The sequence below is a fragment of the Tamandua tetradactyla genome, chromosome 19 (assembly GCF_023851605.1).
Source record: "Tamandua tetradactyla isolate mTamTet1 chromosome 19, mTamTet1.pri, whole genome shotgun sequence".
In the NCBI taxonomy this organism is placed as follows: Eukaryota; Metazoa; Chordata; class Mammalia; order Pilosa; family Myrmecophagidae; genus Tamandua; species Tamandua tetradactyla.
In genome coordinates this window covers 51,070,382-51,086,344 of record NC_135345.1, presented here as the reverse complement: position 1 = coordinate 51,086,344, position 15,963 = coordinate 51,070,382, and the positions used below count along the sequence as shown (strand labels likewise).

Below are 15,963 nucleotides of genomic sequence, written 5' to 3'. Positions count from 1 at the left end.
TACACGTTTTAATTCAGTAGCAATAAAACAGGAGGGAAAAAGCCTCCCATGTCCTTTCTATTTATGGAAGTGATAGTGAGGTGTGGGTCACAATTTCATCAAGAAGCGGCTTATGACAACACAATTTTGGTTTAGATTTTCAAATGGGACTCTTTCTCTGGCTCTAGAATTACATGGAAACGAAAGATGGATGTGATAACTGTCATTGTGCAGCTCGGAAAAATTTCTCACCCCATTTTTTGTTTAAAAAGATAAAAAATAAGAGTTAGGGCTTTTACTCCACTCTTGACTCTTCCTACAAAGCAGCACCATTCTCTGCCCTTTTCATACAAAGCAAGCTTTACCCCACTACCCAAAGTGGGAATGCTGATTCACAACGTCTCCCCATTCCCATCAGAAATTTACCCACCACACACTGGGCTAAAACACTGAGCACCGCACAGATGAACACAGCTCTTGGTCTATCACATTCACCAGTCATACATCATCAAGCAGACCCCTCCCCGACATCCGAAATGCCCTGGCCACCATCCGAAAGCCGACATTTCACATAAAGCAGGATCCCTTTCTACAAGGCCGTTTCCCACCTCCGACTCTTCCCACCCCTTCACAGGCTGTGACAACCACAGAACCCAACAGGGTCCAGCTAACCGCGGGGTCCACAACCCAGAGAACTAACTATAAGCCCTTTCCTTGCCCATGCCTCGAAAACTCAACTCTAGTTGACCTTTCCTCAGCCAAAGCAAGTAATTCACGAGTCCCCGCCACAGAGCGGATCCCGCTACACAAAGCAAGGCTTCCTACCAGGGGGACCCCGGGGAAACGCTCCCCGCCCCCGTGCCCGTCCCCGCCCAGCCTCGACCCGGCACTCACCAGCTCTCCTCCTCCTCCTCCCAACCTGACAGGCGCTCCAGTTCCTCGGGCCGCAGCGGCTCCACCTCATCCAACAAGCTGCCTTCTCCCGCCGCAAGCAAGGAGGTGGCGTCCCGCAGCTCCTCGCTACTCGTGCGCCTCGGGCCCGCCCCGGCCCCGCAGCCCGACTTGGTGTTGAGGCCCAAGGGGAAGCCCCTGGGGGACGCAGCACCGGACGACGCAGTGGACGCGCCTGCCCGAACCGGGCTGCCAGGCCCAAGAGGGCCGGCGCCCTGCACAGCCCCCGACCGGCTCCTCAGCTGTTCGTTCTGTTTCTCCAGCTTCTTCACTAGCTCCTGTAGCTTCCGCACCTCCTGGTCCGCGTTCACGTTGGAGTTAACGTCTTCCATCCCGGCCCCGCCGCCTCTGCCGCCCGTCACCGCTCGGACTCACAGCCACAGGGAAAGGGCCGGAGGAAAGAGGCGTCGCCGCCGCCGCTCAGTCTAGCCGAGGCGCCGGCATATAGCAGGGCCAGGCCCCACCGCCAGGGTTCCCCCAGCTCGGGTTCCGAAGCGCCGCTGGCCCCAGCCGAGCCGCCTCATCTGCGCCGGCTCCAGGATTGGGGGAGGCGGCGCCAATATCCGGCCTCTGCCGCCATCTTCCTTCTCTCCCTCCGCCCCTCCGCCCCCCCAACCCCACCCCCACCCCCCCGCTGTCGGCCCCGTCGGTGACCTCAGAGCGTCGGCGGAGGTGGACGCAGACGCCGGCGAGCTCCAGGAAGGACCAAACGCCGAGCTCGCGGCGGGGTGGGCCTATGGGCGGGGCATGACGGATTGGGGCGGAACCGTACAGTGAGGTCGGGCTAGTGGGCGGGACCGTGGGTCGGAGGGCGGAGCCCTGGCCGGAAGGGGCGTGCTGGGAGCGTGGGCCGGACTGGTAATCGCCCGCCCGGCTGTCGTAACAGACTTTGGCACCTGATGGGGCACGGGTAGAGGAGGAGGGTGGAGTTGGTTGCGGGTGTGGCTGTGAGCGAACGAGGACTCTGGCTCACCACCCCCATTTGCTCTACTGGTTTTGGATGAGGGGCGTATGTACTCTCCAGGTGAACATCCTGCCAGCCTCGAGTGGACGCTCAGCCGGCCCACGTGGAGAGACAGTTTTTTTCGTTTGTTCGGCAAATATTTATTCGATACCTACTTGAAATAGATTGTCAGAGCTGTCAGGAGCCTTAGAAACCACCTGTGACCCGTTTCTTCCTTTGAAAATGAGTAAACCAAATCCCAAACGGTTAAGAAGGGTTGAGGTCAAAGTGACCATCATTTGTGGAGAGCTTACGACGTGCCAGATACTGTGCTAAGCATTTTGAAGTCATTATCTCATCCATTAAAACATAGTTTTGCCGACTTAAAGTTACTGTGCAATGTGGCACGGAGCAGGGAATAGAAAACAGCTCCTCTCACCTCACTTGTTTGGGACACTGATGCTTAGTTCGTTTTCTTCGGGGGAGGGGGGAAAACTTTCATAGTGTTCCTGAGTTTTTTTTTTTTTTTTTTTTTTTTAGTTGGATATGAAAAGTACTTAAGAAACATGTTGAGGGATGTGGAGTTATATGAAGATAAAAATCTGCCTTCAGTGGTACTCGCTTATGATGTATTAAGGGCAACAAAACAACTTAAGTGCTTTGTTTTGATCACGTTCAGTTCTCTTCGGATGTCAATCTTGGACTACTTGGCTTGTGTTACGGCTTTCCTCCAATTGCCTCCACCCTTAGCTAACAATGATGCAGTCCTATTAAACATGGGTGTGAACTCCTATGACAGGACTTACTTGCTTCTACCCTTAGCCCTTCTGTGCTGTATTTTCCTCGCCTAGAATATCCTACAGGACAAATCCGGTTATTTTTTAAAAACCCATGCTTACCCATTCAGGAAACCTTTCCTGGCAATTCCACAAAGGTCTAGTTATTCTCTTTATTCTAGCATTATCTGATAATAGTTTTCAACAGGTTTTTACACTTTAAAAAAAATGCTTCCTTTTCTAAGAAATCTTTTTCATTTGCTGTCTGTACACTTGAAAAAGGGCCGTTCACTTTTGTTTAATGTTGTGTCAGACCCACTGACACAATAGACATTCAATGCCTGGTTTGAAGTTAAAATAGAATGTAAATTCTTACAGGTCAGGACCAGATAGATGTTTACACATAACAACAAAAAAAATGCATTGAGTATTTTACAGTTTGCTGGTTAACTAAAGAGTATTTTCCTAGCTATGCAGTCCCAATCAAAGGATGTCTCTGTTTGCTAACACAGAATAATTGTGAAGTAATATGTATTACCTGTAAAATGCACATCTAAATATCATTGCTGTCTCTAGAGGGTTCTGTCATGACTCCTTTACATATAGCAGTTTTCACTTGCAATTAATGGTTTCTGAAATAAATTCCAACTAGCCAGGTCTGTAAGGAGAACCTTCAAATATATTCCTTGAAAAGAATAGTTCAGTTGACATTATGAAGTTAAATGCCAATATTCCATGGGTAAGGAGAACTTTGAGTAATGTGGAACAATGAATTAAGAATCAGAAGGACTGACTGCAGGTTCTGGCTGTACCATTATTGTGTTGTTTGGCCTGTTTCCTTAGTCTATGGTCCTTATCTTTCCCCAGAGTGTGGGAGTTGGATGATCTCTAATATCTCTTCTAGCACCAAAAAGTGAAGGGTTTTGATGAATCCTCATCATTGCAAAATATAAATGTAAATATACCTAGACATATAGAGAATAGCATTATAGACGTACTTACATGTTTTTATCAGATTGCCTTATTCTATATCTTAATTTTTTTCATTCAACTAGTATTGAGTGCCTTCTCTGTGGAAGCCACTGTTCTAGCATTTGCAAATGTAATAGTCTTCTTAAACAAGTCCAAAACTGAACTTCTGTTTTACACACACACAATGCATACACATATACATAACACAACCCTGATCTGCTTGTCCTGAAGTCTTCACCACTCAAGTAAATAGCAACTCTATTTTTTAGATGCTGAGGCCAAAAATCTTGGGATAATCCTGGACTCTTCACTTTCACCTGCTAACTCTATTCCTTAAGCAGGTCACGCTGGCTCTACCTTCAAAATATACTCTAATACTTCCCAGCACCTCCACTGCTGCAACTCTAGTTCAAGTTAGCATCTTTTCTTGCCTAGATTACTGTGGTATCCTCTTATTGGCCTGTTCCACTTTGCTTCTTACAGTCTGTGACACAGAGGACAACCATATGATCCATTACGTGAGTGAGATCAGGTTACTCCTGCTCAGAATCTTCCAGTGGTTTCCCAACGGTCTTAAAATCCAAAGTTCTTTCCTTGACCTATAAAGCTCTATAAGGTCTGAAAACTTGGCAACTCCTGCAAGTATATCATTCACTTCCATTCTTCGCTTCCCTCATCAACACGTCAACCACACTGGCCTTCTTAATGTTCTTCAAACAAGCCAAACGTGTTTCTGCCTCTTTAGAAACTTGCTGCTTCCACTATCTGGGACCTGTTCTTCTTCCACATTGCCACATTACAGACTCCCTCCCTTCCTTCATGTGCCTTCTGAAATATCTTCTAAGTTCACTATCATCAGTATTACTATCCTCGTAAAATATCACCCTTTCAATTTCCTATTCTTTTACCGTTTTTATTTTTCTTCAGACACATCATGTGCTTATTTCTTGGTTGCCTTTCTCTCGCCAGTAGAATGAACTGCATGAGAACAGGGTTCACTGTGGTTTCCCTGGTGCCTAGCACACTGCCTGGTACATGGTAGGTACTCAATAGACATTTGTTGAATTAATGAATGAATTTAGGTAAAGTGAAACCTCTTAAAAGAGAATTTCAGATAAATTGTGTATGTCTCTCAAATCATTAAGTTGAAAATTCCCAATCATTTTGAATGGTTGTATTTCCCTCTTGTAACATAGTAGCATGCCATCCTATTGTCAGCCTCAGAATTAGGTTTTTCCCCACGTTGCTGAAAAGAAATTGCTTAGGTTCTGATGAAAGAGTGTGGAGGCAAGAATATTTCCTTCTTATCCTAAACCCTGCAAGGATCTTCCTCTTTCAAGTTTACCACAATACTGTCTTCTCTGGGGACTCAGAGTGTCAGAGGTTATTACAAAAAATAAACAAACAAACAAAAGACCAGTTGCTCTAAAAGTAACTCTTGTGTCAACACAAGGCGTATAACTAGTAGGAGTCTGAAGTATGCATCACAGTTAGCCTAACTAGCTTTTCAGGAGTTGTATTTTTACAATTAGCTTGTTTTGTTGCTGCATGAATGAGTTTCTTCTTCTCTAAGCAGGTGTGGCCCTTTTCATAACTTGCTCCTACTTGCATACTAGCTCTTAGAGAAACTCCTGACAGAGTGGAAACTGTTACAAACAACTTAAAGCATCTAGAGTGAAAAAGTATTACTCAATAGCTTAAAGGTGTTCAGCAGTTGTAAAATCTTATCAAAATGTGCATGTGTGTGCATGAACATATGCCAAAAAAAGAAAGTTAGAAATGGGTTAGGCACTTAGAGAAATAGGTACCCTTGCTTTAAAAATGCTCAGATTATTTGACAAAACCTTTACTGTTCACTACATCCATTTAATCTTCACAGCCACACAATCATTTCCTACTTGCCCTCTCTCACCTGTTCCTCACCAGCTGATGTGTCCCCTATGATCTGTCAAGAGGTTTCTTCACTGTCTTGGCACACTACAATTTTTAAAATGAACTCTAGAAATTTCAAAGGCTAAGTATATAAGAGATTCTGAATTGGAATCTTAGAGGAAAAATGAACAGGGCCCAGGGTTTGATCTAAATTTTTTCTAGTCGTTGTTGATCAGATCTCATAGTTATGAGATACCTCAAAACTGGCCATACTGGCAGGCATTATTTTCTCCTTTCAGGAAGTCCTCTGGCCAAAGGGTATCCCCTACCATAATAATGGGGGCATATATTATATTGATGTAGGAATGGAGAAGTCCATGATCAGGGCAGATGTGAATCAATTCTTGATCTCTTAAGAGACTGCTGTCTTCGTCCAAGAGGAAACAAGTATTCCATTCTTCTTTTGGCAGCAGGTTGTCAGATATGTTTGTTCAATAACGTTATTTCCTCCTTTCTTCAAGTAGCGTATCAGCAGGACAATGAAGTTGGAAAAGTGGAGCATGAACTTTTCAAGAACAAGAAACATGTCCTTGATGTTCTAGAGAACCTACCATTAACATGGGAGAAAACTTAATAGGAATCATCCACCTCCAAGTTTGGTAAGACAAATCCCAGCAATCTGACCTTAGGAATTAAAGTATATTTTTCTGGGTATTGACTTAGGGATGCTAGAGAAATATTACATTGTTATTAGAGACTTGCATTAGGCTAAAGTAAATTAAGTTGTAATTGAGATATTTGTATAATTATTCTTCTTTCCAGGAAGTTATAGAGAAACCTATTCTTGAGTCTAAACCCTGGAGGATTTAGAGACTGATGATGACATCATCATCTATTCAGTATACTAAGCATGTCTAGAAAGTTGCTTTCTATTCACACATTTGTCTCATTTAGACAAAGTTAGATGTATACTGGCAGCTTAATTCTGTGAATATTCTAGTCTCCCTGAATTGGCCCAATAAAAATAACAGCTAACAATTATTGATCATCTTTATGCCATGTAATAATTTATTTACAACTGACAGTAGTTGTAAAAAAAAATCTTCATTTTACAAATAAGGAAACTAAGGCACAGAGAAGTGATTTCCCAAGAGCCATACCAGGAAGTAGGAGAGCTAGATTTGAGCCCCAGTGATCTTGACTTCAGAATCTGCATTCTCAGTTTCCAGTGAGAATGACCAAGATGAGTTCTCCATTTTTTTCTTACAAAATATGCTGATACCTCAGGCACATACCATCTAAGGTGGAAGTTGGGGAACAATGTTGAGGACTTACAGATTCTTGTCTTTATGATACCCAACAATTCAGTCCTCTTGCTCTAAAAGCAAATTTGCCAATTTTGAAGTCTTAGCAGCTCTGGGAACCAACACACTTAAACAATCAGTTACTCAGAGAGGGAGGTAATTCCCTCTTTTGAGCAAAAGACGTCCTAATAGGCCATTTATTTGGATAGCATTCTAGGTACTTGAGTGGTGGGTGGGGAGGTATGCAGATCTACCAGTCAGCAATTTGTTAAGATGAAACTTCAAGATCTGAGCTTCTCTTTGGAAAGACTAGAGGACTAGTCCAGCCAATGGTAGTTTCATGTGGCAGAAGTTAGTGGAGGAAGTCTCTTACCCAGGGCAGAATCAACAAAGCATGAATACTTAAGAGACAGAATTGGTAGAGAGAGCCCTAGACCTGTACTCTCAAGAAGGAAACTTTGAACAGGTCCTGAAAACAAGACCGAAAGCAGATATCAAAACCCAAAGTATAAAGGTAAAAAGACAACCTACAGAATGGGACAAAGTATTTGGAAATCATATATACGATAAGGGTTTAAAATCAAGAATATATAAAGAAATCCTACAGTTCAACAACAAAAAGATAACACAAATTAAAATGGGCAAAAGACTTGAATAGACCTTTTTCCAAAAAAAGATGTACAAATGGCCAGGAAGCCTGTAAAGATACTCAACATCATTTGCCATTAGGGAAATGCAAAGTAAAACCTTGATGACACAATGAACCCTGTATGGACCATAGTAAATAGTTCAATTATAAAAATGTTCTTTCGTGAATAGTAACAAATGTACCACACTAAGACATTAATAATAGGATGGTATATGAGAACTATATATTATGCATGATTTTTTTCTGTAAACATATGACTTCTCTAATTAAAAAAAACTCAACAAGATAGACTCTCACACACACTACAATGGCTAGTTACTTAAACAAAAAACAGAAGAGAACAAATGTTGAAAGGTTGAGGAGAAATAATGAACACTTTTTCTTTGTTGGTGGGAATGTAAAATGGTGTGGCTACTGTGGAAAACAGTTTGGTGTTTCCTCAGGAAGTAAAGGACAGAATTACCATATGACCTGACAATCACTTCTAAGTATATACTCAAAAGAACTGAAAGCGAAGTGAATGGATATTTGCGCACCAATGTTCACAGCAGCATTATTTACAATTGCCAAAAGGTGGAAGCAACCCAATTATCATTAACAGGTGAGTGGATAAGCAAAATGTACATTCATACAATGGAATGTTATTCAGCTGTAAAAAGCAAAGAAATAACTGCAGAATAATGGACAAAATTGCTATGACACTCCTTTAAACCTTTGTCATACAAGTTGTTAAGTGCCACTACTAAGAAGTGATAATAATACATAATTTGAAGTTATATACAACCTTTTCAAATATAAAGTATACACTTTCTCTTTCATAAGCTCCAACTTGAATAACATATTTGGGAATCTAGGCTCTTAGAATTTACCTCAAATTCTTCTCCCACAAGAATGGCAAATATATGGTGGGATGTTGGAAAAGATTACATCAGACAATAAAACAAAAATCATAGAAAGCCAAGGGGACAAAAGAGCAGTTAAGGAAGAATATTGAAGACAGACCCTGTTTTAGCTTTCTGGCTGCCAAAACAAATACCATGCAATGGGTTGGCTTAAACAGTGGGACCTTATCGGCTCACGGTTTTGAGGCTAGGAGAGGTCCAAATCAAGTGTCAGCAAGGCGATTCTTTCTCCCCAAAGCCTGTAATGTTCTGGTACTCTCTGCCTGTGTGATCCTTGGGGTTCCTTGCCTTCTTTCCTTTCTTGTGTTACACGGCAGTGTTCTCTTCTGTGTTCTCTGTTCTCTCCTTTCTCTTCCATTGATTTCCGCTTCCGGTGCCTCCTCAAGCCTTTCTCTAGCTGTGTCCGAATTACCTCTGCTTATAAAGGACTCCAGTAATTCAGATTAAGGCCCACCCTCATTCATTTGGGCCACACCCTAGCTAAAAATAAATATTTTCAAGAGGTCTTATTTACATACAGTGGGTTCACATCCACAAGAATGCTGGTAAGATTGAGAACATGTCTAAACTATAATACAGAATTCAATTTACCACCAATCTCTTTGGAGGACAGTCTGGATTTCAACTTCTCAAATGCTCATCCTACTTCCAGCTTAGAAAAACACCAGCAAATGTGCATAAGGAAGCATGTACATGAATGTTAATTGTTAGCATTATATATAATAGCAAAAAAATTGGAAACAATCTAGATGCCTATCTGTCTATAAAGGAATGGGTAATTAAAATTTGCTATATTTGTATAATGGAGTACCACAAAAATGCAAAGGAATGAAATATGTGAACAGGGAAAAGTCTTAAAAATATTGTTGACTGAATAAAGCAAGTTGCAGAATGATAAAAAAAAAAAAAGCAAAGAAATTCTGATGCATGCTAAATGTGGATGAATCTTGAAAACATTATGTTGGGTGAAATAAGCCAGACACAAAAGGACAGATATTGTTCAATCTCATTAATATGAAATAAAATATGCAAATCCACAGAGTCAGAAATTAGAATACAAGTTATGAGGAACTGGGGTGAGGGTAAGGAATGAGAAATTAATACTTTATTGGTACAGAGTTTGTTTGTTCTAATGGAAAAGTTTTGGTAACAGATGGCTATGGTAGCACAGCATTGTAAATGTAATTAACACCACTGGATTACATATTTGAAAGTGGTTAAAATGGGCATTTTAGGTCATATATGTATGTTACCAGTATAAAAATTTAAAAAACAAAAAACATAGTAAAACCATGCAACATGAACAATAAACCCTAATATAAACTATGGACTATAGTTAATAGTATAAATACAATAATATTGTTTTATCAATTGTAACAAAGTTTCCTCACTAATGCCAAGTGTTAGTAATAGGGAAAACTTTGGAATGGGGTCAGAGGGTATCTGGGAACTCTGTACTTTCTACATGATTTTTCTGTAAGCCTGCAATTTTTCTAATTAAAAAAAAAAACTGAAAAACGAACAATAACCATACTATTTGCCTTTTAAAACTCCTATTAAGCAGTTATGATAAACAATGTACATAAAGGCAAATGAGACCAAATAAATCTTTAAAACTATTTTAAACAAAACAAACTGTAGAGCCTTAGAGACAAGAGAAAGAAGAACAAGGAGAAATGGATTAGGCAGTAGATGAGAGGGTGATTCTTGGTGAATGCCCAAGTGGAAGAGGTACTTGCCTTGCCATGCCTTGCCATGCCTTGCCGTGCGTTGCATGCCTTTTGTATGCAAGATATGAGGGAGGGACAGCAGCTTTTAAAGGGCCAGATTGCTATTCCCTGTCAGCATTGTGAATTTTAACCTTGGGACAATTTGGTAACAAGATCTGCTGATAACAGATCTGCAAAGCTCCCTGATGCACAAGAGTCTAACTTTTTGGCAATTTGTAAACAGATACGTATAGTTCCTGGAAACCAGATAGCCCCCATCTCACATGTGCACTTTCGTCTAGAGAAATGAGTATAGGGTGTTGGGCAGCACAGGGAAGCCATGAGTGGTAGAACATGACACTGGTGGTTTCTCTATTATCAGTAGGTGTAGTTTTCCTCAGATGGGCACTTATACATGATGTGGGAGCCCACAATTCAAACATAACCACTCTGTCTGTTGTCATGGTTGTTTAACAGCATTATTGGAGGGCTTATGTCCTCTTTCCTACCATCACCATTCTCCCAATTGTTTGACCTTTTCCTGCTGTCTGCTTTTGGGGGCCCAGTTCAGTTGATCATGAGATATAGCCAGGTATTTAATCAACCTTGAGTCAGATGCAGCTATCAATTAGCATTTCTGTTGAAGCAGCCTCTTCCTTGAACATTGCACCCACATCAAGATCAATGCCCAGGCACCATTTTTGGACAGCTCTTGAGCAAAGCATCAACATTTTGTTGTGTATTGGCAGCAGAACAGATCATGGGTGTAGACTGGAATCATTTTGGCAAGCAAAGGGTATTTATACCAGAGGATAGCCAGGAAGCGTGTGCTGCTTTCAAAGATGGGATTGCAGGCTGCCTGGGAGGCAGTGCATTTCTCCACCTCTCCAATAGGCAGGATAAAGAGATGCTTTTCCACTTCTCTAGCTCTAATGCATTTATGACATAGCACAAATTTTGCTCCAGGAGTAGGAATGGTCTAGAGTCCAGGCCGGGCATGTGAACACAGACAAACAATACCTCCTACACTCTGTTAAAAGGCTAACAAAGGCCACCACCTCCACACAGCAGTTGAAATTCTCCCTGAACACAATAATGTAGTTGCCAGATCTTCCACGTGACCATAGCAACAGACTTGGCTCCAAAGTCTTAGATTTGGGCAAGAATACTCAATCATCCCTTCACAGGCCAGCCCAGTAGTGGCACTAGTCAGGAGTTACACTATCAGCAGAGGTTAAAGGACAGGAGCAGTGTGAGAGGATCCAAAATAATGTGCTGGAGAGCTCCAGGCTCATTTTTATTGAGGTAGCCCAGTTTAAAAGCATAAGGTACAGACAGTGCCTTCATTGCTCTCTAGGCAAACAAAAAATAACACTTTTTTCTTATAGTTTCATACATATATATATTTACATTTTAACCTTCAACTCTTTAGTTAACTTGGGATTTATTCAGTTATGTTCTATGAGACATAAATGTAAATGGATTCTTTAAAATGGGGTCCTGTCATGTGCTGAGGTAACCTGTAGTATATACTTGTCAGTCATTCATCACTACTTCAAGGTACATTATTAGGAATCTGCAGCAGCTTATTGTCCAGTCAAGGAGATGAGATACTCATACAAAGCATGTAAAAAGTGCCATGTGAGCAATATGGATGTGCTGGTTTGAAATGATGAATGTACCCTAGAAAGGCCATGTTTTAATCCTAATCCCATTTTGTAAAGGCAGCCATTTCTTCCAATCCCTATTTAGTGTTGAATGTTTGAAACTGTAATTAGATCATCTCCCTGGAGATGTGATTTAATCAAGAGTGGTTGTTAAACTGAATTAGCTGGAGGCGTGTCTCTACCCGTTTGGGTGGGTCATCATTAGTTTCTGAAGTCCTATAAAAGAGGAAACATTTTGGAGAAAGAGAGATTCAGAGAGAGGAGAATAGAATGATATAGCCACAAGAAACAGAGTCCACCAGCCAGTGACCTTTGGAGATGAAGAAGGAAGATGCCTCCCGGGGAGCTTTGTGAAAGGAAGCCAGGAGAGAAAGCTAGCAGATGATGCCGTGTTCGCCACATGCCTTTGCAGATGGGAGAGAAACCCTGACTGACCATGTTCACCATGTGCCTTTCCAGATGAGAGAGAAGCCCTGACTGTGTTCGCCATATGCCCTTCCACTTGAGAGAGAAACACTAAACTTCATCGGCCTTCTTGAACTGAGGTATCTCTCCCTGAATGCCTTAGATTGGGTATTTCTATAGACTTGTTTTAATTGGGACATTTTCTCAGCCTTAGAACAGTAAACTAGCAATTTATTAAATTCCCCTTTTTAAAAGCCATTCTGTTTCTGGCGTATTGCATTCCAGCAGCTAGCAAACTAGAACAATGGACAACAGAGAATACAAGGTTTCTTTTCTCTTCTTCTTCTTCTTTTTGAGCAGAAATTAAGGAAATAAAAGTCAATTCCTTCTGCCTAGGATGGGAGAAGGTTTCCCAAGAAATTGTGATTGAAGATGGGTCTTCAGGATAGGTAGCTATCTTAGTCATGACTTGTTGGTTGCAATGATCAGAAAACTGCTTGAACCATCTCAGGTAACCCACGGGATTATCCACTAATCTACTTTTTTTTTTTTTTTTTTTTTTTAAAGGAAAGACAGAGAGAAGGAAGGAAGGATAGAAGGAAGGAAGGAAGGAAGAAAGGGAAACATTTTTAAACATTTTCTTGTTTTATTGTATTCTGTTTCTCCGTTTTTGTTACATGGGCTGGGGCCGGGAATCGAACCGAGGTCCTCCGGCATAGCAGGCAAGCACTTTGCCCGCTGAGCCACCGCGGCCCGCCCCACTAATCTACTTTTAATAATTTATTCCAAAAGTAAACTGGCAAAATCATGAAATAACCTATGCACAAGGCCATTATGGATTTATTTACAGTAACAAAAGACTGAGAACAACTCAAATTATTATCAATATGGTACTGGTTGAAAAAAACTATGATATATTCATACAATAGAGTTTTATGCAACAATTATCTCCAAAATGGTGCAGAATAAGGCATGGGTATATGAAAAAATATACATACTCATTTAAAAAAACATGGAATGTATGAGTATTTCTCTTTTATTTCTTTTTCTGGAGTGATGCAAATGTTCTAAACATGATTATGGTGATGAATACACAACTATGTGATGATATTGTCAGCCATTGAGTGTACAACATGTATGGACTGTATATGTGTCGAAGATTTCTCAATAAAAATATTTAAAACATGGAAGGATAAATAAAAAATCAATAAAAATGGTAACTCATGGGAAATGGAAGAACAGAGTAGAGGACATAGGAATAGAATTTATCTTGAATGTATCTTTTAACATGGTTTTGACTTTGGAGCCATGTACATATTCAAATGACTAAGAAACAAAAATCAAAATGAAAAAAGTGAGAGCTATTAAAAATTAATATCACAAGCCTCTAATAGGTGATAAAGTGTGGCCAGGCCACTTGAGGACTAGAACCAAAAAGTAATGAACCGAAGCTGTATCTTCCATCTCCTTAAGTGATACATTCATTTATTTACTCAACACACAGCTTGAGCACTTACTATGTGCCAGGAACTGTTCTAGGCACTTGCCATATATCAAAGAACCAAACAGAAAAATATAAAAGATCTACCCTCATGGAGCTTACATTCCAGTGGTGGGTAACAGACAATAAAGTATGCCATACGATGACAGCATTATGAAGAAAAATAAATCAGGGAAGGGGGAGAGGGAGTGGGGGTGGAATTTCAATTTTAAATATCATGATCAGAGAAGGCCTCCCAGGGATGACCTGTGAGCAAAGACCTGAAAGAGGTAAAAGAGAAAACCATGCAGGTAACTGGACAATGAATATTCCAAGCAAAATAAGGAGTACAAATGCCCTGAGGTGGGAGTGCACCTGGCTTCAGGGAAGAACAAGGTCAGTGTGGTTGAATTGGAGCAAGTGGGGGGAAGTGATAGGATATGAAATCAGAAAGACTGGGGGAAAATTCTACAGAGCCACATTGGAGCAAGTGGGGGGAAGTGATAGGATATGAAATCAGAAAGACTGGGGGGAAATTCTACAGAGCCACACTGGAGCAAGTGGGGGAAGTGATAGGATATGAAATCAGAAAGACTGAGGGAAAATTCTACAGAGCCACATAGGCAGTTGTAAGGATTTTGAGTTTTACTCAGAGTAAAATGGGAAGCCAAGGGAAAGTTTTGAGTTAAGAGCGAAATGCACAGATTTACATTTCAGCAGGATCACTCTCCTTGCTTCTTGACTGTCTGCCATTTGTTCTATTTTAATTCTTTCTGAAAACCTCAGCTTAATCATGGTTTCTGTATCCTTCTCTTCACATTAGCGTCTATGTGGCTTTTGGTTTGGAATTGTATAAACTGTTGACATTTCAGTTTGTGTGCCCACTGTGACCTAATCCCTCAGTCTCTCAGTGTCCCAACTCCAAATTCTTCTGTGAGATAATATTAGGCTCACATAATATTAGGCTAACTAATATTGCTCCACCATATGGGGCAGAGGGGAAGATGACCTGTAATATTTCCAAGAAGGGGATATGGGCATGAGGCAATAGCATATCAACTGCATTGGAAACCTCAAGTATTTTGGGTTCTTGATAAATACATAACAGTCAATACATTTATCACATTTAATAAACCATCCTAACATACTGCTTTAGTGCTCAGTAGCCATTTAATAGTAGCAATAATAATCAATGACTTTATAATTTATACTAGAATGAGACTTCTAAAGCTGTCTGTGTAGGGATCAGTTTTCTTATTTTTATTTAGAATCAGTAGCAGACTGATACTTTTGTAAAATGCAATGAAAATGAATTTCTAGCAAAATGAAATTTAAAGAAGGTAAACAAAATTGAAGCCCCAATTTTTTATTAGAATCACCAGATAGAAAATTACTGTCAAATTGCTATGCAAGTTTCTATATTGGTATCAATTTCTATGCTTATCACAGACCAGTAACAGTTCCACTCTTTGAATGCTTACTTAAATCATAGCTAAATTTTAAAATAATGATGACAGAGTAATGGCATTTCACATTCTGAATGGGCGTATTAAAAAATATTGAGTTGTTAAGCTTACTTTTATTATACTTTTCGTTGAATAATCTTAGTGTCTTGCGTGTAGTACCCAATGAGTATTTGTACTCATGATTGAAATATTTAAGAACCTATTTACTTACATGAAAAATAGTGTATAATTGTTCTATTTTGATTTTCCATTACAGGTTAGCTCTGCTGCTAAATATGGCTGAAATAGGTTTTTATTTTCTCTTGAGATAGAAATGGAAGAAACAAAAGGAAAGACCAGAAATTATCTTTCTTAAATTTCAGCAATAGAAGGACAAAGCATTAATCACAAGTCAGAGGGAAGGATGTTTCTTACTATTCGCTCATGACTGAATCTAAAATCCTGATTCTGTAATCAATTTGAGGACTGTTTTCTTAATTTAGCAAGTATTTCCATGCTTAATTTCTATGCTAATTTCCTTATAAAGTGAATTAAACAGCTTTAAGCCTAATAGTTTATGGGTTCATCATTTAAGACAAACTAAAATTATCAACAAATATTACTGAAGAAATAAAAAACAAATAAAATGTCATTCTATAGTAATTGGTCAGAGAAAAATTACAGATTGAGGTTATTCTCATAACAGTAAGATTCAATAACTGATTTATCTCTGAAGAATATGTGACTTTCATCATCCACACAATTCTGGCTAACCAGAATTCCACGTTCATGCAAAAATAAAGTGAAAATACCTGAAATGGCTATGGTGGAGTTATCAGTGTATTTGATACCTTTTGCACCACTTTGGATTTCTTTTTAAAGATAGTTATGTGTTCCAAGTCATTGTGT

General features: G+C 40.2%; 1 protein-coding gene and 1 long non-coding RNA gene across 9 annotated transcripts in view; one reads left to right on the top strand and one right to left on the bottom strand.

The window, feature by feature from the left end:
• The window catches only part of SLAIN2 (SLAIN motif family member 2), a 113,052-nt gene extending 104,425 nt beyond the window's left edge, over window positions 1–8,627 (bottom strand). For 3 of the 6 annotated variants that reach the window (XM_077136801.1, XM_077136802.1, XM_077136803.1), the window contains exon 1: window positions 874–1,543. In XM_077136801.1, the coding sequence (XP_076992916.1) occupies window positions 874–1,262 (389 nt within the window). In that variant the 5' untranslated portion in view covers window positions 1,263–1,543. Of the gene's footprint in view, window positions 1–873; window positions 1,544–1,584; window positions 1,669–8,512 lie in introns of those variants that run through there. The other 3 variants (XM_077136805.1, XM_077136804.1, XM_077136806.1) reach the window with 3 other exon arrangements.
• Window positions 1,720–15,597, top strand: LOC143663219 (uncharacterized). Of its 3 annotated transcripts, none has more exons than XR_013165873.1 (4): window positions 1,720–1,954; window positions 6,018–6,152; window positions 7,890–8,047; window positions 15,332–15,597. It is a non-coding gene; the product is annotated as an uncharacterized LOC143663219 (long non-coding RNA). The 3 variants fall into 3 exon arrangements; XR_013165872.1 differs by having other exon boundaries at window positions 1,720–4,659; XR_013165874.1 differs by lacking the exon at window positions 7,890–8,047 and having other exon boundaries at window positions 1,720–4,659.
• The last annotated feature ends 366 nt before the right edge of the window (window positions 15,598–15,963 follow it).